Here is a 23,323-nt window from a genome sequence, read left to right on the forward strand (position 1 = left end):
GGGTTAAGTAAAATTATAATAATTAAATACATTTAAGAGGAAATACCAATGATATGAACATAAATAAGCAGAGACTACAAGAATATCACTGTTTAATGATCATACTGAAATGTACATGACACTTAGAGTCAGTAGTAGTCTTATGATGTAAACACAGAGGCCAGTACTGGACAGCACCAGTGGCTAAATACAATATAAAAGCACCAAGACAATCCCAAATGAAAATACAGTTTCTGATAGCCTATAAATATGAAACAAAAAGTGTTTTTCTTTAAAACTGACCAACATGGAGATACAACATTTGAACTTAACCAGATTTCTTTCATTACTCCCTTTCAGGCACTTTAGCTTAAAGAATTGTGACAAACAGTAAACACATATTCACATATAAGTCAGAGATTTGTAAGATGTGTGGTGAGTTTAAGCAGCTGGGTGATGTAAAGTGTTTAGAACTTTACTCTTTAATACTTAACAACACTCTGGCTTCCATATTGCACTAATTCAGGTCTGTTTCATGAAGCACTCTCTACACATTATAGACTACAAAACTTGAAAATGTTGAGACACATAAATACGTGGACAGGTTGAGATTCAACAGCAGTTTGTGCAGTCAGTACCTTATGTACCTTATGTAAATTGTCTTTTTCTGTAAACACTGGAAAATCATAAGTCTGTGAGACACATGATTTATTTGAGTCCCTTATATTCAGAACAGGGTTTCATCAAAATATTATTCTCGTCCTCAGGCAAAGCTGACTAAAAATCCCAGGAGTCCATCCACTTCAGGCCGGCCATGGCGCTGCCCGGCTCGTGTGCCAGAGGACCCGTCATGCCGTAGGAGAGGGGATGGAACAGGTAGAAACTAACAGACAGAAAATTGGATTACAGTGATGTATACAATGTAAAAGAAGCACTGCTGAGTGAAAACTGAAAATGAGTTATGAGGTTATCTACAACCAGGCTAGCTGTTTCCCTCTGCTTTTGGTCTTTGTGCTAAGCTAAACACCTGTTGGCTGCAGCTTCAAGTTAAACAAATATAAGACTGGTATTGATCTTCTCATCAATCTCACCGTAAGAAAGCAAATAATGGTATTCCCCAAAATGTCAAACTATGACTTTAACATTGATAACACTCTCTTCCTTTACAGAAAGGCATTTAAGAGTATCAAAGTAAAGTAGATATTGCTTTTTTTTTGGTATAATCACAAGTAACCTCATTATATACAGCAGACATCACAACTTGATGATATTCTGTTTATGTCCATGTAAGAATAGACTACAGAACAATTTTCTTCTCCACAGTAGTTACTCTGCTTGTCATCTCACCTGTAAAGAACACTAACCAGAAGTACCATCTGCCCGAGTCTCTGCAGCCAATCAGAATAAGGTGGGTGGAGTAGCAGGTCAGTGCTTTTCAACAGAATGTCGATTGTAATTCCTGTAAAGAACAAACTGAATGTTTTAACGCTGTGACCAACATGACTGATTTGTTTATTCAGGAGTTTACAAAATCTAACCCTGATGACGCTCTAAAATTTTAAACTTCACTCCCCATAATGCTTTGTGGGATCTAAACAAGAAGTTAAGTGTTGCAATGAGTCACTAAGCTTTAGGCTACAACTTGTTTTTTTGTCCGATATTTGTCTACATTTTAGCAAATTTGCACCATTTCTTTTTTTTTGCTGTACTAGCTATTGGCAGCTCCTGTTTGCAATGTTCCCATGGATGTACGGACAGCCATCATTGGATTATTTTGATACTTAAGAAAACTTGATTATTCTCTGTCAAGTTCTGTGGTTAAAAGTAGTTTTTTCTATAATAGGTGGATATATGGATGTTTAATCACAATTGACAATATCTGTAGAAGTCAAACAGAATTCAAAATATATTATTAACGCAAATTGCTGTATTCAGCTGCAAGAACTTTAATTTCCTTTCACATCATGGTATCTTTGCATCAAGTCTGTACTTTCTTCCTCCCTGAAAACCTCTCATCAATATAATGGAAGCAGTTAAATTGCAGTGATATTTAGTACCTGTTAGCATGCTGCTGAAGAGCATTGCAGAGAAGTAGTGGTGGTAGTAGAGGACACGACCCATTATGTAGAAAGGTGCATAGTGCAGCAGCCAACCAAGGAGCAGCAGTCCTCCTTCTCTCGTAAGCACACGAGAATGCTCTGAATGACAGAGTGGAGAATAGAAGATTAATTTGATGTTTAAATCATCTGTTTACTGCTGCTGATCAGTCAGTACCACTGACAATAATCATACCTATTCTTTTTTGGCCAATTGAGAAACCTCTTTGGATAGCTATGGACGCCACCGCCACCATGATAGGATACAATCCCAAACTGGCCACGTTTATCCACCAGACCACCTGAAAAGAAAAAGTGTTTAATCATAAGAGCGTTAATGTGCGTTGGTCAGAGAAGAGCGACAACAGGAACTATGAAGCAAGCTTAGACGGACTTACAGGGTTCCCCAGCAGGTAAACACGATACTCTGTGTCATTCACTCCAGAAAACCTCAAGCCCTTTACAGAAATAAAACAATAACACTTTATTGTTAAAAGTGGTCACGCATTTAACTTGAATTTCACAAACATAGACTTTATGATGTAGATCATTCAATGCACCTGATAGTTGATGGGCCAATGCCAGGGTTTAGAGTTCATCTCATGGTCTTTGGGTTTCAAGCCACTGTTACCCTAAAAAGACACATCCAATGTCAATAAATGATTAATGATGAAACACGTTTTTGAAGCAAAGACAGATCTGCATCTTTTCTCATCGTGTCTTACTCTTAACATAACAATGTGGGACTCCAGTAAGATCTCCAGAAAATGGGGCTTCAGCACGGACAAACTGATGTTGGGCACTGCCAGAACATACGAGAGAAAGAGGAACATGTTGGTTAGTGTCCGACATAGTGAAGGGGAGACGGAAACGTAGGAGCACAAAGGAATACGTTTCTTACATTTGGGGTTGATATGATCTTCAATGTTCCACTGAGAGCTTGGAGTCTCCTTCAAGTAGGGACTACATGTCACCTCCACCTGTTCCCAGCCCCTGAACAGAAACAAATTGTGCTCTTTGATTGTCCATACAAATGATCAGTTCTCAAATGTAACAAAGTACATTTTCTCAAGTACTTGAGTAAAACGCACTTGTACTTTATTTTAGTCTTTTTATTTTCACTGCACTTTCTACCTCTACTCCACTACATTTCAGAGGGAGATATTAAACTTTGTACATTTTCGATACAGAACTTTTACTTGTAACAGCATATATTTACAGTGTGGTATTTATACTTTAACTTAAGTAGAGGATCTTAATACTTCCTACACCACTGTACATAATGAATCTTGAATAGAAAAAAGAGGAGCAGGGAAGAGTATTTTTACCACTTTGGGAGAGTCTTGCCAGACGAGAAAAGCACACAACCGGTAGCTCGGTGCAGAAAGCGGACTTTGCTACGCAGCACCTTCACCAGGTCACCCTTCCGGCCTCCACACACCTCCACCTGCCACAGGTCATTGCTGTCACCTGTGCCATTCTAAGAACAGGCCAAAGGTTGAGATTTGTTTTAAGTTTGGGGACATTTACATACATGATGACAATGCATCAGAATGCAATATTATTAATGCTGAATAAGGCAATTCATAGTTTTACAAGGGGGTCCTGGTCAAGAAGGCAGGTTTATAGTTTTATCACAGAAAAGAAACTTAAAAAAACAGAAAGCAAACATAAAAAAAAATCTTAAAATTGACAACAGACGACAAAGCAAATTGCCAAAGAATTTTCATTTTGCGTTAGCGCAAATAAATTCAGTGCTCAAATGCTCAATGAAAACAAACTTCAACTTCACCCAGACGTCGTGTAGCATGCCTTCAGTCAACTGTACAGAGCAGTAAAGTGCAAAAAGTAATCTCTTTTAGTGCAGCTTTATGGTATGGGTCTACTCACAGTGCCATAGCCTGTAACCTGGAAGTGTTTCTTGGTCAGAGGAGCCTCATGGAGGTGACCGTGAAGGTTACGGGTTGTTCTGAAAGGACCAGGAAAAGTTACATTATTACAAAAAGATGCACAAAATCTGGATTGGAATGACATTGAGATGTGACACATTGTTTAAATCAGTGGACATTATAAAATGTGTTTTTCATTTCACTGCTCTGTGGGGTCATGATACGTACTCTTTGTGCTCCAGTCGAATGATGTCACCATGACGAACAAGATCAGGTGTCCCAGATTGAGCTTAATAGAGATAAACAACAAGAGACATTACTTCCTTAGGACTTAAATGAATGCCACTGATATCTCATAAATGTAAATCAATTGCATCTTCTCACATTCATTATCATCCTTTCTGTTAACAAGCCACAAGTTGTTGTAGTCCTTATGGAGGTATGCGGTCACCTGTAAAGGAAATAGCAAAAAAATTAAAAAATAAAATAAAAACGATTGCTGATAATAACAAATTTAATTTCGTTGAGAATGTTTTCCATTTGAACCTTTAGCCTAACCTGCTGCTGCTTTGCTCCGACTCCCTCTGGGTATAAGTGCCAATGAGAGTGCAAATAGCCTCCAGCAATACGGAGGTTTTTTATTGTGATGGTGGAGCCATAAGCCAGGTCTACATCAGAAGAACAAGATATTGTCCATAATGATTACAAAACACAAGAAACAATTGAATTGAATAAAAAACGACTTACATGCAAATTATGTAACTGGGTATAAAATAAAACAATAAGCCTTAATAGGAAAACTGTGACATGTTACTTTGTAAAGACTGTAGTAAACACAGCTGCAGCATCATGTGGTTTATTCACACACTCGATGGGACTCACACTCAGGCATGGATGCATTGTGCAGATTGTTCCCGATTAGACGGGACTGAAAGGCTGAGCTGAAGAAGCCGTCTCCCGGTCCACTGTTGAGAGAAAACAATCATGATTACACAAACAATGTAGATGTCTTCATGAAATACGGGCTCTAGATAGTAATCAGACTCACCTTTTGTTCAACACAACAAAATGGATGGCAAAGATTGTAACATAGAGGAAGAGTGGAAGCAGGATGAGTCCAAAAACCCGAGCCAGCAGGTGCTTTGTAATGTCCACCTGGAGCCGGAAAATAAGGTGAGAAGAGCACAAAACAGTAACTCCTCTGGGGCCACTCATCCACACACAATCAGTTATCTCTTACATTCAAAATATGCTGCTGTTTACCAGTGAGAGGCTCAGGTCTCCCAGAAGTCTCCAGAGGTCCCAGACTGTGTTCAGCCCCACCAGCAGGATGACAAACAGACCCACAAACTTCACCCCTAATGCCCCAGAAAGGTTCACACCAGTCAGCACCAGCCACAGCCACCAGGAAGAAGAAAAAGGCCTGAAAACAACCGCAAGTGCAGATCACTCAAATAAACTGCTTAAATTGTTAGAAAAATAACCACAATGCATCTTAAACCTATGTACAACCCAGTAAAAATAATGAGCGGGCAAGTTTTACTCTTATTGGAGACTGAATGTAGTTGTTTAAGGACTGTTACTACAATTATGTAATCATAATGAGTTATCTATAAATTTTTTTAACAAACCTCTAATTAGTTGGTCAACACAATCTCTTAAGACGGATCTAAAGCAAGGTTTTAAATGTTATTATTTTAAAAACTAAATCAGCAGTATTAAATGTGGAATGATGTGAAATCACTTATGAGCAGTTGCAACAAGCAAAGGTATGGCAATTTTTACCAGAAAACAAAGAGGAATAATTGATGATTTACTGTTTGTATTTATCAACTACAGTCATCCACTAACTCACTGTTGGCCAACAAATTGATTAATCAACGAACACTTTCATCAAAAACCTAAATAAAGGTCCCAGTGGTGTGCTACCTGTATCTCTGGTGGTTGAACTTGACCATGCTCAGCACTGCTGCCATGATGAAGAACAAGAGTATAGGGTCTAACAGGATGTACTGGGAAAGGGTGATGCAGCCAGTGTCTGTCAGTGGGAGGAAATTAAGCACAGCTTTATTCCTATTTTTTACAAAAAGGATGAATGCATGCTGCTAGACATTTAGATGAATTAGTTGACACTTAAATAAATGGTTAAATTGCTGTTCATAAGATCAGTGAAAGAGAAATAAAATGATGATTATTCACCAAATATGAGCAGGGTGGCAGTGATGAGAGCGGCAGAGTAGGACTGAGATAACTCCAGCACTGTGAGGTAGGCAAAGATTGGGAGAAAGGAGCCCAACACGGCACAAAACTGTTGGGCAAGAGGCAGAACAAGCATATCAGCAGCTTTAATGTCTTGTCCTATTAAAGTTAATTGCAAGGTTAATCAATAAGAAAAGAGAAGGTTTTCAGCATACTCCTCTCATTCCCCAGTAGTTGTGGTGTCCATATTTATCTCCTGGCTTTATGAAAGGAAAGGTGCCATCATAACCAGTCATGTAACCGGCGAGACCGATCAGCATCTGCAACAGATTAACGGAGATCAATATTCATACTAGAGAAGTTTCCCTGCAAAACACTGCATGAAAGGTGATGATTTGTGATCTCACTTTTCCAAGAGGAGGATGGACATCGAAAAAGAAGGTCCTGTTGATGTAGTAGCTCCCCATCTTTCCAAAGTGCGTCTCATCCCAGCTGAAACATCAAAACATCAAAACATTAAAAGTGGCAAACTACTATTATTATATTCCTTTATTGATCCCCATGGGGGAAATTCAAGTGTTGCAGCAGCTCAACTACACAGAAACAGATAATAAATACACATATTATACATCCATCCATCCATCCATCTTCCGTAACCGCTTATCCAGTTAAGGGTCGCGGGGGTGCTGGAGCCGATCCCAGCTGTCAATGGGTGAAGGCAGGGTACACCCTGGACAGGTCGCCAGCCTATCACAGGGCAGACATATATAGACAGACAACCACTCACACTCACATCCACACCTACGGGCAATTTAGAGTCATCAATTAACCTAACCTGCATGTCTTTAGACTGTGGGAGGAAGCCGGAGAACCCGGAGAGAACCCACACTGACACGGGGAGAACATGCAAACTCCACACAGAAGGTTGTCTAGCCCGGGAATTGAACCCGGGCCCCTCTTGCTGTGAGGCGACAGTGCTAACCACTACACCACCGTGCAGCCCTACATATTATACAATAAAATAAAAATAAAAATAGAATAAAATAAAAAATAAGAATACAAATAAAAAATGTACAGTACACTATGCACACTATTCTACACGCAGGACCTTTACTCACCACACATGAGGGGGCTCTGTTATCTTGTAGAGGCGTGTAGAGAGAGACAGCCCCACCACCAGCATCAGCAGCACTCCACTGCTCAGGGGATCCTTACTGGGATTTCCTCTGGCAGATGTCCCATTTGATGACTGAGTGTCATCTTCTGTGTGTCCAGATGTTTGACTGTCTCTGTCCTTTGACTGGGTTTGGAGTGTCTTTGCTGAAGTGGGAACTATTTTCCTGTTTCGTAGTGTTGAAGTGTCCCCTGTTGTGTTCAATTGTGTGATGCATCCTTCCTTTGCCATTAGGAAAGGAAACCTGGGATAAACTGACCAGACCTGCTTCCACACCAGGAACCGTAAAGTCTAATGTTTTGGTAACACTATGAAGAATAGATGAGCAGTGGGTTTTATGTAGAGCATGTGTAGCTGATATAAACAAGTGATATGGACCCTGAATGCATCACCTATCCAAGTCAACAAATGATCAATTATTACAGTGTCTGTTACATTGCAGCCAAGCTATTGAGAGTATTTATAACGATGACATACCTATATATACCTAACCATTAGTCCACTCGTCAAAAGGCGCCATTACACAACAACATGTGACAAATCCACAAAGGTCTCTTACTCCTCAAATGACCGTCTTATACTTCAGAGGTTGACATTAGCATCACAGTTAGTGAACGAGAGGTATGGCAGCTCGACTCAACCACACACGTGTGAAGAGAGGAGGCTTCTGGGAGGTGTATTCCACTGTTTCATTCATGTGAACGGGACTGTTGGAGGGTAAACACAATTTCCCAGAATCCTTCTGGGATAATTCCTGGTTAACCAATGGGAAAAGGTTATGGAAAAAAAATGGGAAAGCAGTGATGTGTTGTGTTATTTGGCCACTAGGGGGCAGTGTAGTTTAACACAACATTTTTGATAGAGAAACAAATAGACATCAAACCACAGACTAAACCATTTATTTAAAAAAGATAAAGATAAGATAAAGATAAAGAGGTTTTTATTGTCATTGTAGTGATACAACGAAATTAATTTTTCATTTAAAAGTTAATACAGTTGCCATTTCCAGTCCACAGAAATGTTAAGTTTGTCATTCATTTCTGTATTCAAATACCCCAAAACACAAGTGGTAAGAAACTAAGTGCATTTCCTCAAGTAATTTACACAGTAAGTACAATTTGAGGTGCCCTATGTATTTCCATTTTGTGTTACATAATCTTTCTACTTCAATATATTTCAGAGGAAGATATTGTACTCTTATCTGCACTACACTTATGTGGCAGCTATAGTTACTTTTCAGATTTTACACCAAACAAAAGAGTTATTCAATAGTATATGAATCAGGTAAAATCACCAGCTGCACCATTAAAACGCTATTTACATGATAGTATGTAAAAAAGAATACTTTAATAATCCAGCAACAATAGTGTTTACTAATATAAGTCTCTGAAAGGGGTCTTTCTGCATAATAAATACATTTGATAGCTTAAAGTACATTTGGTGGAACAATTTTACTTGTAGTGGAGTATTTTTTTCCTTTTTGTATTACTACTTTTGTAAATGATCTGAATATGTCTTCCATTACTGCCAAATACACACGTTAGACTACTTACATCACACAATAATGTGCCAGCTATGCATGTGCATACCCACACTGCTTGGTGTAAGAATAATGTCTAGTGCCTTTATTATCATTAGTAGTCATAGTATGCTACAAATTAAAGCTGACATACTTACTGTGGTTGTTTTTAATACAAATACCAGCAAATAACTATGTGAATATGAAAACATACAGTAAATGCAAGGTGTGTTTGGTGCCATTCTTTTCAAAGTAAATTTTCAAAGAGACTGATATATTTTATGTTTTTATTTTGATGACTGATAGCGATTACAGTCAAGAGGTAAACAAAATGAATGAGCATGATATTTCCAATGACCACAGCTTTAATACAAGACATTTATCTCAAGTTATTTGCGGTTTTGAAAGGCTTTAAATATTCCTACTTGCCGATGATTTGAATAGCACAGTTAAGTACAGTGGACATCAAGTGGAAACATTTGTACAACTGTAGGTTAATAGGGTTATGAATGCATGTTAAGGGTATTAGTCATGAACTTATAGTCATTGTCAGAAATTGGAATTAGACTTTTATGTTTCTGCGCAGCTGAGAAGTTCAGTCCAATAGACAGATAATGCCATTAAACCTGAATATAAAAGACAAAAAGGTATAAGTGAGAGCTCAGAAACCCAAATGAGTAGGCCGATACTGTCTATGATACATTCATGACATAAGGATCCAACAGAGACTTAAGAGAAATTATGTTCACAATTACTAATATTAAGCCTTAAAGTTGTAACACGCAGAAGTTGGTGTTTGCATTTCAAAAGCATCGTCTTTGTAATGAACTTAAAGAGACAAAATGTCTGTAATTAGAACAGTGCTGCCACTTCCAAAAAATATATTTCATTGTCTGCTCCACAGGGCAGGGTATCGAACACAGTTCCTCTGGTACAGTGTCAGCCACTCTCCTCATACATAAAAAGATATGCCTTAAAAAAAAAACATTTTTACAGACATGTATAAATCTACAAAGCTATAATGCCAGATTTTTCTTACATTTTATGTTTTTTATGTCAAACAAAATATTGATTGTGCTATAATGCATTAAGAGAATATGTAACAAAAATAATACATAGTACTAGATCTGTACAAAATATACCAAACCTCTCCAACGAAGCCTGTGTCTTTACATGCATTCAGAGATGCAAACATGGGAATGGTCTGATGTGAGATCTGGGATCCTCTTGCCTGTGCGACACTGGTACATATAACTGATCTTTTACTTGACGCTGTGATATTTTAGGATGATTTCAACTAAATCAACCTTCCGGTGGTTTCAGGAGTTAGGCTAGAATGTAGCCTAGAAGCAAACATGGATAAGTCAAAACATGTTTTTTTCAGAAGTATACTGTTGGGATCAGCAACTGAGTCCATGTTTTCCTACTTTATGGCGGATTTTATGATTGTAATAATGATGTCACACAAAGGAAAGCAGGTTATACCTATTGCACCTTTTTAAAAACATTACATAGATCATCATATACGTGTACAGTCTTTCCAGATCAATGTAAAGGCTGATGTTTTAAAAGTGTACATTTTGCTCTGTTGACTTCTCACTTCTTGGTCCGGAGATACTTCAGCTTGTGGTTAATCTTGAAGAATTGAAAGTCGGTTGTTGGTGAACTTCTTTCTTTGAATTATGGATGTTTATCAATCCTGGCACCCATTTAGTCCAAGGCCAATGCTAATTACATGCAGATAGAGAAAATTGGAGAGAGGTTTGACAGTGAGGCACAAACTGATTTATGAGTGGCTGATTTCTTCCGACATTCCTTATTTTACAAAAGACATTTGTTATCTCCCCACGCTGCCTCTGAGGTCAATTTTCGAGACAAATAAAACAAGAGGAAATAGGTCGCTTTCTATGTTTGCAGAGGCCCGTCATGCAAATGAAATAAATAACACAACAACAAAAAAGTGACAGAGAAAAGAATGTGGAAAATATATCTGCATATCGAATTGCCCCGGGGTTACTGACTAAAAAAAGATCAGTCCACAAAATCCCTTTCAGGCAAATGGATATCTGGTGAATACTAAATCCCATGTAATACATTCACTGCACAACTCCTGGTCCTCTTGAATGTGTATGAGGGGGAATGAATGTGTTCTGTGCTGAATGTGAGTGTGTGTCAGTATGTGTGTGTGTGTGTGTGTGTGTGTGTGTGTGTGTGTGTGTGTGTGTGTGTGTGTGTGTGTGTGTGTGTGTGTGTGTGTGTGTGTGTGTGTGTGTGTGTGTGTGTGTGAAGAAAAAAAGGGTTTGGACGTCTAAGCGTTGCTGTTGGAGGTTTAGTGCCAGGCCCCTGGGGAAAAGGGCAGAGGGGTGTAAGGTGATCTCTGAGGGAGCAGGAAAAGGCAGCAGTCTGTCTCAGTTTCCCGTCTCCAAAAGCCCAGACTCTGGGATCTCTGGGATGCATTTGTGTGGCTCTACGGAGGCCACGAAGCCCGGCAGACAGGTGCACTTATACGACCCCTCCGTGTTGGTGCACTGCCCGTTCTGACACAGGGGCACCTTGTCGCTGATGTCCTCACACTCGTTAATGTCTGTGTGAAAAGGAGACATGACGAGTTATTCAGCATGGAGATTTCACAGCTCAAACATCTGCTGCTGAGTGACCTTGTGGGTATATGAGGAGTGGAAGACTGGAATGCTACAATAATTTATCATTTCGATTTCATTTTAACTTCCATTCTTTCTTTTTTCCTTTCCTCCTTTTTTTCTTCTTCCATGGTAACATTCAGCCATATCCCATGACCTTCATCAGCAGCCTCATTTGCTCACCAAATGAGGTTGGATGAGTTACTTTGCCATAGTACCTTCAGTAACTTAGCTCCCAGAAGCGAAGATATGTACTGCTGTGGACGCCACATTAGTCCCGATCCAAAAGTCACACAATAACAGAAACTAACTAACCAATTGAGGCAATGGTAGACCAGCAATTGTTTAAATTAACTGTAAAATAATTGTTTTTGTAAATGGAATCTTGTGGCTTTGAAGAGAGCAATAAAGATGCTTCAGTTTCAAGGTAAAGCCCTATAAATATTCTAAATATAGCGTCACTCTTTTAGGCGGTCCTTATTTAAGGGTGGCTAAAATACATTTTGTTGCTTCCCTTAAGTACAGAAGTAGATTTCTTAGATTCTGTCTTTTTGATAACGGCTGTATGAGCTTTTCCATTTGAAAGACATGAAGAAGAACGCAGCTGATGTAAATTTGACCTTTAAAGTGCTCAGACTGAAAAAAAAAAAAAGAAAGCCCATCAATGCCAAACATTCTCTGGTTTCAGCTTCTCATATATGAGGATTTACTGCTTGTCTGCTTCTTACATTTTAATAAATTGGATGTTTTGGAGCTTTGGACCGTTGGTCAGACAAAACTTGTCGGACCATTTGACCAAACGATTAATCGAGGACATAATTAGCGGACACATCGATTGTGAAAATAATCGTTAGTTGCATCCAATTCCATTACAACTGGGCATACTCCACGTCCTGATAAAGATCATGTGATATGATTAAAAGCTCCCAATCAGATATTAAATGAGCTGAGGTTGTTAAAATCGCTACACAATCTTGTGAGCAATAAACCAGAGTGTTTTAATTAGTTCCACAGAATTTCACATTTGGAGGTACAGGGTTTTTACTCAACACTAACGATATGTTGCATAATATTTCATATTTCATCTTGTATATCTTCAATCAAACATGAGGTCATGTTGCATGTCGGCTAGCTGGGGTCTGAACTTGAATTGCCAGCCATCACGAACACTGAACTGTTGAGAAAGATGGTAAGATTAACAATGCATTGGATTATATTTCCTTTTGGCCTTCAATTGATTTTTCTTTCCCTTTGACAGCACGGGAGGTCTGATTGTCATTTCATAGCAGTCCATCTTAAATGACCCTCCTTCTGTTTATGTCATGTTCTGCTGGAGAAATGCTAGTGGTGATATTTATAAAAGGAGGCATGGCACGAGTTGCACAGCTCCCACATGTTTCCACAAGGTTGGAATTCAATCACTTTCCTCAGGAAAGCGTCTGGCCTTGGAGCTGATAAGCTCGTACGCAGACAGAATATTGTAATCATAGCGTTTCATTACAACAAGACAGTCTCACTTTCTTACAAAACAAACAAAGTACACTTAAAAGATATAGTATCTCCTGTAATACACTGAGTGGCTAAGATTCAAGGCCTCCTTACTCTTGGCAGAGGGTGACTAGGGACTTTCAGACCAGAGGGTTACACACAATGGTTTTGAGAAGTACACTGCTTTCATTAGTTTCCCATAAAACATAACTTAATGCAAGGTTGTTAAATTCAAAGCTTCTCCTTGAGCTCGATGATATACTGTGTGAAGGGTTACCTCACTGAAATTAATCCAAGTCCTGGCTCCAAAAGACCTTAAACCTGAAGTTCACTGCGGTTGGATTTTGAGATCCAACACCACATTTTAAAACAAGATTAAATGGAGTGATGATTCCCTACTGAGTCCACAAAGTCCCGGAACATTTTAACTTGGAGCACAGACTCTAGACGTGGGTGGTCTGTGGAGAAAGATATCAAAGATGCTGGGGAAAGAACTCTTACCTATACAGGCCATCTTGTTCAGGTCGAGTTCGTAGCCGTCGAAGCAGTCACAGGTGTAGCCTTCTCGCACACGGACGCAGCGACCGTTTTCGCACCCGTTCAGGATTCCACATTCCTCTGCTCGGAGACCCTCAAAGCTGTGGTAACGCGCTGATTGGACACAGAAATATGGACGAAAAACCATGTTAAAAAATATATTTTTATATTGTTATTATTAAAAAGGAACCCCTTATTTACACAACCAGCATTTACGAAGCAACATTATTATTCATTTGGAGTTGTTTTTCTGTTTACCTGATGAATCCAAGTCCAATATTGACTCTCTTTGATTTCTATCTCCTTGTGTTTGTTCTTTACCAACTACTGAAAGAAATATCAGGCTCTTAAGCAGCTAAATGCTTACTTTGTCTGTCTGTTGTTTGCTGCTTGTAGGTATCTGGTAGTGAACAGTGGGAGTTCCGATATTTTTTCACTGAAAACAACTGTCTGCTATGAGAGCTGTGAGAGTGAACCAAAACAGTAAAGTTGTGGGCTGGACAGCAAGACATTGAGCTGAAAATCACTATGAAGCTCCGTAAACAGATGTGGGTAATATGTCTCTGATGGTTCATCATTTAAAATGACCCCTTTCCATTGTTATTTGATACATTTTAATTTAAAGATATCAACAATCGATACTTTTAGGAAGAGGTTATACTTATATAGTATTGCCTAAATAAACATTTAAATGCAAGATTGTACTTTTAATGTCGTAATTTTGTATTATGCAATTGCTACTGATGAGTTTGATGACTTTGCACTGGTCAGCTATGAGCCATCTTTAGGGAACGAATATTCGAGATCTTTTGATTGACTGAAGCTCATTTTATTTTATTCACCAATGCAATACACCATATTGTGTTTTATACAGGATGCATAAACCCACCAGCATAGGAATCCACTGGTCGTGGCTGCGGCTCGCGTGGTCTTTGAATGGGGACACGGGAAGGTGGCTGTTGAACGCCGTAGTCGTTGTCATTAAAGAGAGGAATGCCCTCAGGAATGTCATAGGGTCCTGCAGGGCCGCCATAGCTGTCCCAGTACGGAGGAACGAAAGGCTCCACAGGATCCTCTGGCCCCTCAAGACCGTACTCGTATCCTGGCCTCTCTCGCAGACTGTCTGTTCCTCCTCCCCGAGGAAGGTTGCACATCACTGCGTAGTCCTCTGAATACAGCAGCACACGGTGGAGTTATATTTTGGTTGTTAATAACAGTGATGTGTGAATACAAACACAGGAATTACAGTCGTTGTCTCATGTGCATCCAGCTTCTCACCAGAGTCTTTCGTGGGACAGAAGGCACACTGTCCACTCCAGGCGACGCCCCACAGGCAGCAGCATTCGGTGTATGTACTTCTGCGTCCCTGCAGGGGTTGTGAACACACGTTGTCCCCCTCAAGACGCTGCCAGCAAATATCCATGTGCACATCGTGATCCGGCTCTAGAGTTTCTGGGAGATAGAATGAGGAGTGGGAAAAAGCGTAAACTAAAGATCCAGCTACATCCCGACAAAACACAACAAACAAACTCAGTTTTGCGTTGACCAGCTAATTGATTATTGGTTTCAGCCCTAAGTAGATTTTTTTTACAGGTTTGCTCCTGTTGATCACTACCTGATTAACACCAGTAAAATAGTATTACAAATTCTACCACTGTGAACTTTGATTTATTGTGTTCAAACACCTTCTGTGGCGTTGAGGCCAATGCAGCGCTGGCGTGTGTTGTCCAGGACTAAAGGAGGACTGCAGAAACAGTTGAAAGACCCGGCCGTGTTAACACACGCTCCATCTTCACAGGCGTTTCCAAACCCACACTCATCGTAATCTGAAAACACATTTAAAGAGACAGAGGAGACAGAATTACCATATGAAGTAATCATCATTAAAAATTGGTTAAAATTTTTAAGGTACAAGATTCAGCATTTTGATCATAAGTGTAGCCAAAACACTGGCATGAGACACAGGGAGGAACAATTATCTAAAAACCTATACAGTGACATCCCAATTCATCTGTTACAAATGTTAAAACTTAAAATAGAAGCCTTTTCTTACCCACACACTCAAGCCGGATGTTGTCATAGTAGAAGCCAGAGCGACAGTAGCAGGTGTAGGTAGAAAAGAGATTCGAACACTGTCCATTCTTACAGATGTCTGATCCAAACATCTCACACTCGTTTGCATCTGAAGGAAGACGGAGATTCAGAGTGTCTCTTAAATGTATTAAAAGGTTCATGCAGGTGGAAGTAAAATGGACTGCTGACATTGCACCTGTCTGTGCCAATGTAAATTTGTGTGTGAAGGTAATCTATTAAAGCGCATGGATATCAATAAAATAAAAGTATTTATGCTAGAAAGTACCTATGTAAGGGTGCTGTTCTCCCAGATTTTGTGTAGAGGGAACAGGCAGGGGTAACAATCCACTGCCATGAGGGCACAACTGGTTATAGTCATCTGGAAAAAAAAAGAAAATGGATTTATTTGTGAAAGAGAAATTATTATAACATGCACTGAAAAATCGTCAGCCGACTTTATTCTACAGCGTCACTACAGATAATGGTACCTCTTCCTGGGTCAGGACAGGCGTGGATCTCGCAGTTGTCCCCCCAGCCGGCCCCCACCGTGCAGCAGCACTCCTGCTTGGTGGTGTTGTGAGACAAGACGTTGTCACAGAAGTTGGCGTCATTCAAGTTGTAGTAGCACTCTTTCCTCTCCTCAGTTGAGGGAGCGGACAGAGGGAGTCGAGCATCGGGTATCGGGACCAAAGCAGCTGTGGATGGACACAGGAAGCATTTCGTTAGGACGTGGAGGTCAGAGGTAACGGTTAGCTACAGAAACACACCTGTGGAGGTAGTTTGGATTTGGTAAGTCAGGAGGTCTAACTGATAGAACAGCTCAAACTAAAATCTCCCTATTGAGGTGGGTCCCAATGTGTCTAAAGTTACAGTAGATGCATCCCTTCAGTAGTTCATCATCACACAGTAACAGCATCTAGTGCGTCCACATGCCTCCATCAGGTAGTGCATTACCCTCGCCTGCCACTGCTGAGCCTGCTCATTTGTCCAAAGGCATGTCCTCAGGCATTTCACCCTTAAGCTACCGGCTTAGCCAAATGGAAACACTGGCATGTGAGTCAACACACGATTCGCTCTCACATGATTGATTAACACACGTCAAAAGCAAACAGCGGAATGTGGCAAAAAGGTACACAGAGGCATAGCTGGGGTTTAGTGCCCAGGCAGAAGAAAAAACATCCCCGCCGAGGACGCGCCGCCTAATAATGTAAATACGCCCAATTCGTGTACACATACGCCTATCAAGATGGAGAAGTGATGGTGTTTCCATGACTCAAAGGCCCTTTTCTGTCATTCTGAAATTGCAATACGTTGCATATCTGTAACCTCTGCACTTAAGAACATTTTAGCACAGAAGAGAGCAATGTGTCTTTAGGGCTGATTGCCAATGGCTACACCTTATCCCTGTTTGTCTTGGTGAGGAAATAGTTTTATAGTAACTAGGCACTTAGGTTATTTATTTGGCTCTGCTGGAGGAGTTACTTCATCATGCGCTTGAGGGATTAGACTAATAGAATCTTTTTGTAGGCAACAAACCCAACCATAACCCTAGCCTATAAAACAAATGGAAACAGCCAGGTCTAGAGACGTGGAGTAAGTCATGTCCGCCTCGTCACCCTTGTTTGGATAATGAGAGACGGCTCATTAAATCAGGGAAAACTCAGTCTCCCAATGATGGGATGGAGAATTAAGTCCCGTGGGTCACAGTGAGTGCTAGTCCTGCTCCATTACCCAGGGAGCGGCACCGGCTGGTGATGGGATCAAATTCCTCATTGTCGTTGGGGCAGATGCACAGGAAGCTGCCATCGAAGTTCTCACACAGGGCCTCACCGCACAGCGCCAAGCTCATCTCGCACTCGTTCACGTCTGAGAGAGACAGGAGAGGAGGGCGTCAGGTCAGTAGGATCAGACACGTACGCACAGGCATGCGCCCAACAAGGTCAAAGTAAGGTCATACAAAACAATATTTGTCTTCTTCGAAAGAGAAATTCATATCAGACAGTAAATAATTAATTTAAGTGCATTCTAGATACAGACATGTATTTGTGGTGATTAATTCCGTATAGTTCATACATTTCTTTGTTTACTCTAAAGACCCTTTATCTGAATGGTTCTAATTATATTTTGGATTTTGGAACACATTGTCACTGTTGCTTTTAGCAAACAATACTCAAACAGGTGTGATTAGAGCATTTGTTGGGGACTATTTTCAGGCTGTATGCACATTTGGTGCTCTAGTGAGTTTAACAATGTAGCTCTAGGGAAGAGAAATTAGTTTCATCAGGCTTTGGCAACACAGACAGTACTTGCTAGTATGATTCATTTGTTGTTAGTTTTAGTAAAGAGTTTTAGGAAAACATATAGTATCGCCACACTTTTTTTAAAAGAACTAATGTACAATGAATATTTTTTGAAGAGCAGATACAGACCGACACATTTGCTCATGTCTCCTGGCGGGTTGGTGTAGCCTTGGTCACACTGGCAGCGGAAGGAGCCGTCTGTGTTCTCGCAGAAGCCGTGGTTCCCACAGATGGTTTCATTGAGACACTCATCAATATCTGCGAGGCGAGAGCGCACAGAGAGGTGAGCACAGCATTAATATTTACAACGTCACTCTCTGCCCAAACACATTTCAAACTGACTTTGTAAACACAGCGCTACATTTTCCAAAATAAACATCACTGCCATTGTGACCTTACAGTAACAAAAGAAATCACTGCACTCATAACATGCCAGCAACTGTGTACATATTACACAATTCATTAAAAGGGTTTTCAAACTTTAATGTTTGTCAATCAATTCAGGGAGAATTTCTCTTCACAGGAACTCAGTGAGATCGAGTGTGGCGCCATGGATCTGGACAACTGAATAGAGTGAATGTTCTTGTGTAAATTGAGTGAGAAGTGACACTTTGGTCACTGGGATATTGGCAAAGTGTAAGAGACGGAGGAGTTTACAGCACGCAGCCAGCAGTCAGCATTCACCCAGACACTTTACAAGCAGTTGAGGAAAGATGACCGACAGTTCAGGTTTGGCATGAAGAGATGTTTGGACAACCCTCTGACAGGATTTGATTCCCACCCTAATGAATGAACATGTTTAAACCCATTTCAATGTGTTTGACATCAGCTGTATACCTAAAGTGGTACTATGAAAGGGGATTTTTGGGGATCAAATCTGGCAGATGGCAGCCTACAGTAGTTTGTTGTTAGCGTGGCAATAAATCATAAACGCTTTTACAAAAACCTATGAAGGGACTACATGCTGTGTGTCAGTGTGGGAGAGAGAGACATGGATGTTGAGGCTGTTAACACTGGACCATGTAACAGCTTCAGATTCCCCAGCTCTCTTTGTTTAAAGGCAACATTTGTTAGCAATTTCTTATTTCTTGGCGTCTTAAGTGTAGAAGAGAGGCCAAAGACTGATAATGCTGGAGGGCGAGTCTGATTGTAATTGTTTAAAAAACAATCACAGAGTTTAATGATCACATTTTCGTTACATGAATTTCTTCTTATGTCAGTTTGGTTTGCCACTGGTCAATGCTAACCTCTTAAATCTGTTTCAGGGTCACATAACCACCATTTGGGCTTTTCAGTTCTGCTGAACTCTTCATGGTGTTTACTTGTTCAGCGCATAAGCGCTGACACAAAATGTTCTTTCTGTCTGTTTCAATCTTTGGTTTGTAACCACGTTTTTATACCATAAATTGAATAAGAAATGTCTTACACAACTCATTTCCACAAGTTGTTCTCTTCAGTTAAGACATAACAAACGAAAACAAATTTAGTCAGAGATGAAATTAATTCAGTACTTCTATATTTTCTGAAAGTAGTTAAGTTGAGAACATTATGACAGACAATTGATAAGAGCCGCACTAATGAAATTAGAGGACACACCACTGTGTCTGTTTTAGCAGAAGCATGATTTATCTTTTTGTTGCTTTTTTAGTTTCATAACAACCCTCCACGACCATTTCATGGAGGGTAATGTTCTCAACTTAACTGAAAGTAGTTAAGTTGAGAACATTATGACAGACAATTGATAAGAGCCGCACTAATGGAATTAGAGGACACACCACTGTGTCTGTTTTAGCAGAAGCATGATGTATCTTTTTGTTGACTTTTTAGTTTCATAACAACCCTCCATGACCATTTCGTTCAAAGGTTCCATGACTAAGAGTTACTCAACTGGAGTTAAAGAAAAAAGGGGAAAACATGCAGACAATAAAATCACAACAACTAAACAGACAAGTTAAGTCCAGTGGCATCGATTAAAGCAAACTGGTTTATGGAGTGCAAAGCACAGTCATTCACATATTGTCTAAACCAGTTTTATTTAGCCTCGGAGCACTCATAAAGGATGTATCAACTGGAGAAAGTGGGCCAGAGAAACCACGAGCCATTTGATTTGAACAGTGTGCTTGGCCAGGGCCCTGTCTTCCCCTCCAACACAGGCAACTACTTTGTCAGGCTCGCTGGGGGACAAGTTCTCTGTCAGTCTTCCTGTCCTGACTTGGCCACTTCTCTAACATGCCTCCGGGGTCAGAAACAGGGGCTCCCACAAGCCAATAAAACTGCAGAGACAAAATTCCCTTTGTCATTTGTAAAACCTTTAACAGGAAAGGCTGAAAAGGATTGCTAGAATAGACTTGTGGGCTCAAATGGCTGCAAGACAGATAGAGGGAGAATGGATGGACACATACTGAAAACCGCCAACCCATTGGATTTGCATTTTGCAGCTGAGGATTGAGATGCCAAACCGGTGTCGTGGCGAAGTTATTTGAATATTATAAGATATCAAAAGCATTTGAAAAATACATTTACGAGAATAATGTTCCCATAGCTCAATCAAGAGTATTCTGAGAGTAATCGGAAATAGTATTATATATCAGAGTTTGAGGAACATCTCCTCAAGTATGAAGAGCTTAAGTGGAGTCTGGAATGTTGGAATGACAGCGGCCGCCAGCTGGGAGGTCTGGGTAGAGGGCGATGAAAAGTCGGCGCTAAAATATAAAATAATCAGTGTCTGCAGGCAGATTTTCATTCATGTGTGACATGGAACAAAATCTGCTGCAAACCACATGCTGTGATGAGACGCAATCAAAGTGTCATCCCGGGAGGAATGAGAGCATCGAGACCAAAACAATTTTAATGGCCTTTGTTTTTCTGTGTGGCTATCTTTGGTGGGTGGAGTTTTAGTTGCAGCAATACTTGACCAGCCATCGGTCCTCCAATGAGAAAGTCAGCTTGCTTTTCCCAGCGCTAATGGTTTGTGGGGAAAAATGAATAATACAAAATGAGATAACTCCACCGAGAGCTAGTCTCACACCAGCAGGACACGGGGTTGCCTTTCTTAGTCTTTCCATGTAATAATCAGTTACGTCAGGACACATGCAGAGCTGCAAATTGCCTGGAGGGAAGAACAGAGGCGGGGAAGAGGGTGAGGAGTTCAGCTGAAGTGGGAGGAGCTGAGGTGTCCAATAGGCACCTATCCTAATGGTGTGACCCAGGAGGACCTGCTTCCTGGATCCGGTGATGCTGCGGTTGGGGGGGTAGGGAGGGCTAATGGTGTGGGTCTCAGCGCCATGTGTTAATCTGGAGCACATGGTGGCAGGCAGCAAGAATATAAGAGTCAGTGACTGTTGGCTCACCCTCCGCGGCACACTATTCTCCCGTATTCTCTGGGCAACCCCTTGTCTGATTGGACCCATATGCAGAGGTTATTTTAACACACGACTGGGCGAAGATGAGGAGAGGTATTTGTTTTAAAAGAAGCATGTTTGTGCACCTTATCTGACATTAAATCTACAACCCCACTCAGTGGAGATCAAAATGTCATATTATGTGTGTACTTCTAAGAAAAGCATCATCATACATCCGCAAAAGAGCATGATCACACACACACACACACACACACACACACACACACACACACACACACACACACACACACACACACACACACACACACACACACACACACACACACACACACATGGTAAAGTCTTTATATTTCTATACGTTTAAAGGGTTGGGAGGTTGGTCACCTCCCACAGACAATTTCCGCCTTTGGGCAGGCCTTATTAAAGACTAAGCATAGCCTGTGGAATTTTATGAGCATGATGGTGAATTGAAGTTAAAAAACAATGATCTGAATCTGCACACATGCCTTTTTCACATGCCAAAAAGAGCTCTGTGTACAGCATCATAGCAGAACTACAGCACTCACAGCACAGTTGCAGCTGATGGTATTATGTACTCTAAACGAGTGCTGCGTGCTGAGCCAAAGACAACCACTGCCCCTTCGGAGGGTGAGTAAAAATAAAACGCCCCTCACAGAAACTGCAAATTACAAGTCTGGCCTCTTCTTAAATATTTGATGATTTTTACAAGCAGACAAAATGCCCCGCAGTAATTGAGCTCCCTCCCTGGACTTTTATTGGGGTGACGGCAGCATCTCCTATAATTTGCTAATCGTGAGGTGAAACAAGCAACTATTGTGTTCAGTGCCGGGCTCCTGTGGGTGAGAGGGCTTGGTTCCCCATCTGGGGCTGTGAGTCAATGCTGAGCTGAGTGTGTTTGTTGCGGGGTCAAGTGAAAGCACGATCAATTTGTATCACGTCATAGCAACGGGAGAAAGATTGTCATACCCGGTCATAACTGACCACCCATACAAAATATTTAACTGGGAGTTTTGTGGCACCATAGGGGAAAATGCGAAGCTTTTTCAATCAGGTCCCATGACAGGTAAGAAAATGTGTAACACATACCTCATAACACAGCACTGATTTGAACCTATATGAGCTGCTTAGCAGTGTTTTGACTCAGACACTAAAGGAGCGGAGGTCAGCAGCTGCTTTCAATCTGCCCTTATCACACTACAGGCCCGGCACTCTTCAGCTGGTGCCAGACAGGGAACGCCATAAAGTGCATTGAGGAGGCAGCCACACGTAGCCGGGATCAGGGTGATGGAGGGGGCGGAGGTCTGATCTGTCACCAATCAGCATATTCTCCCCTGATCTCCATCTGCTGATGGTCCAATAAAAACCCAGGGTCATGAGAATATGTGAAACTGCACTGCACTCCGAGTGCATCTCTACAACGGTTACAGTCTCTGGTTCTCCTTCTCTAACACAAACACACAAGCAGGGGGTGCAAAAAGCCACGGTTAACCACATGCACACGCACTATCGCACTCACATACGCACACAATCACCCGCAAACACCCACAGCCTCCATCTGCAGGCCAACACATCATTCCATTCGGATGCTCTCAGACTGCTTTCCTGTCCCAGTCTGTCACTCTCTGGTGACTGTTTGGATTCAGTCTAAATATGCGGAAAATATTTGGCCTTTTGTTTTTTATCTCTCTTATTCCTCATAAACCAGACTTGTTGTTTTATGGTGCTATGAGAGCGACAAAGACCAGCAAAGCTGCGCTACAAATTAAAGAGGGATAAAATCAAATCATTGTGCAACAAACCACATTAATATCTGAAGCCCAAGGTACTAATCCTGCCAGGAAACACAGAAAGTATGTATTCTGGTGGTGGTGGAGATGTGTCGTTGTTGTTGGCTAACTGTGGGCCCAGATGTAGCGTAAATACAAACCTAGCCTATCAATCCAGGTGACTGGCTAGGTTTGTACTTATTAATTAATACATAGGGGAGGGAAAGAGGTAAGGCCCAGACAATCTTATTCCCTCTCAAAAGGAGAACAGCGGTGATCAG

At 40.9% G+C, this 23,323-nt stretch overlaps 2 protein-coding genes across 4 annotated transcripts in view; both read right to left on the reverse strand.

The window, feature by feature from the left end:
• Nucleotides 1-110: 110 nt before the first annotated feature.
• pomt2 (protein-O-mannosyltransferase 2) lies at nucleotides 111-8,006 on the reverse strand. Of its 3 annotated transcripts, none has more exons than XM_054614052.1 (22): nucleotides 7,815-8,006; nucleotides 7,282-7,645; nucleotides 6,571-6,655; nucleotides 6,379-6,483; nucleotides 6,164-6,272; nucleotides 5,894-6,002; nucleotides 5,228-5,387; nucleotides 5,013-5,119; nucleotides 4,847-4,929; nucleotides 4,523-4,632; nucleotides 4,349-4,415; nucleotides 4,193-4,253; nucleotides 3,966-4,044; nucleotides 3,404-3,555; nucleotides 2,977-3,068; nucleotides 2,801-2,877; nucleotides 2,636-2,707; nucleotides 2,474-2,533; nucleotides 2,272-2,377; nucleotides 2,037-2,177; nucleotides 1,327-1,438; nucleotides 111-862 (listed from the first exon to the last, which is right to left on the reverse strand). In XM_054614052.1, exons 2-22 carry the CDS (start codon nucleotides 7,566-7,568, stop codon nucleotides 757-759), a joined length of 2,280 nt encoding a protein of 759 aa, XP_054470027.1. In that variant the 5' UTR covers nucleotides 7,569-7,645; nucleotides 7,815-8,006; the 3' UTR covers nucleotides 111-756. The 3 variants fall into 3 exon arrangements, with proteins under 3 accessions (XP_054470027.1, XP_054470028.1, XP_054470026.1); XM_054614053.1 differs by having other exon boundaries at nucleotides 7,897-7,997; XM_054614051.1 differs by having other exon boundaries at nucleotides 7,282-8,006.
• Nucleotides 8,007-9,155: 1,149 nt separating this feature from the next.
• The window catches only part of LOC129103134 (latent-transforming growth factor beta-binding protein 2-like), a 77,870-nt gene continuing 63,702 nt past the window's right edge, over nucleotides 9,156-23,323 (reverse strand). Inside the window, 10 exon segments of the mRNA XM_054613433.1 lie at nucleotides 9,156-11,440; nucleotides 13,485-13,634; nucleotides 14,410-14,688; nucleotides 14,799-14,972; nucleotides 15,206-15,346; nucleotides 15,574-15,702; nucleotides 15,880-15,972; nucleotides 16,082-16,288; nucleotides 17,325-17,459; nucleotides 18,023-18,151. Coding sequence (XP_054469408.1) covers nucleotides 11,265-11,440; nucleotides 13,485-13,634; nucleotides 14,410-14,688; nucleotides 14,799-14,972; nucleotides 15,206-15,346; nucleotides 15,574-15,702; nucleotides 15,880-15,972; nucleotides 16,082-16,288; nucleotides 17,325-17,459; nucleotides 18,023-18,151 — 1,613 coding nt within the window. The 3' untranslated portion in view covers nucleotides 9,156-11,264.

Source organism: Anoplopoma fimbria, chromosome 15, assembly GCF_027596085.1.
Source record: "Anoplopoma fimbria isolate UVic2021 breed Golden Eagle Sablefish chromosome 15, Afim_UVic_2022, whole genome shotgun sequence".
In the NCBI taxonomy this organism is placed as follows: Eukaryota; Metazoa; Chordata; class Actinopteri; order Perciformes; family Anoplopomatidae; genus Anoplopoma; species Anoplopoma fimbria.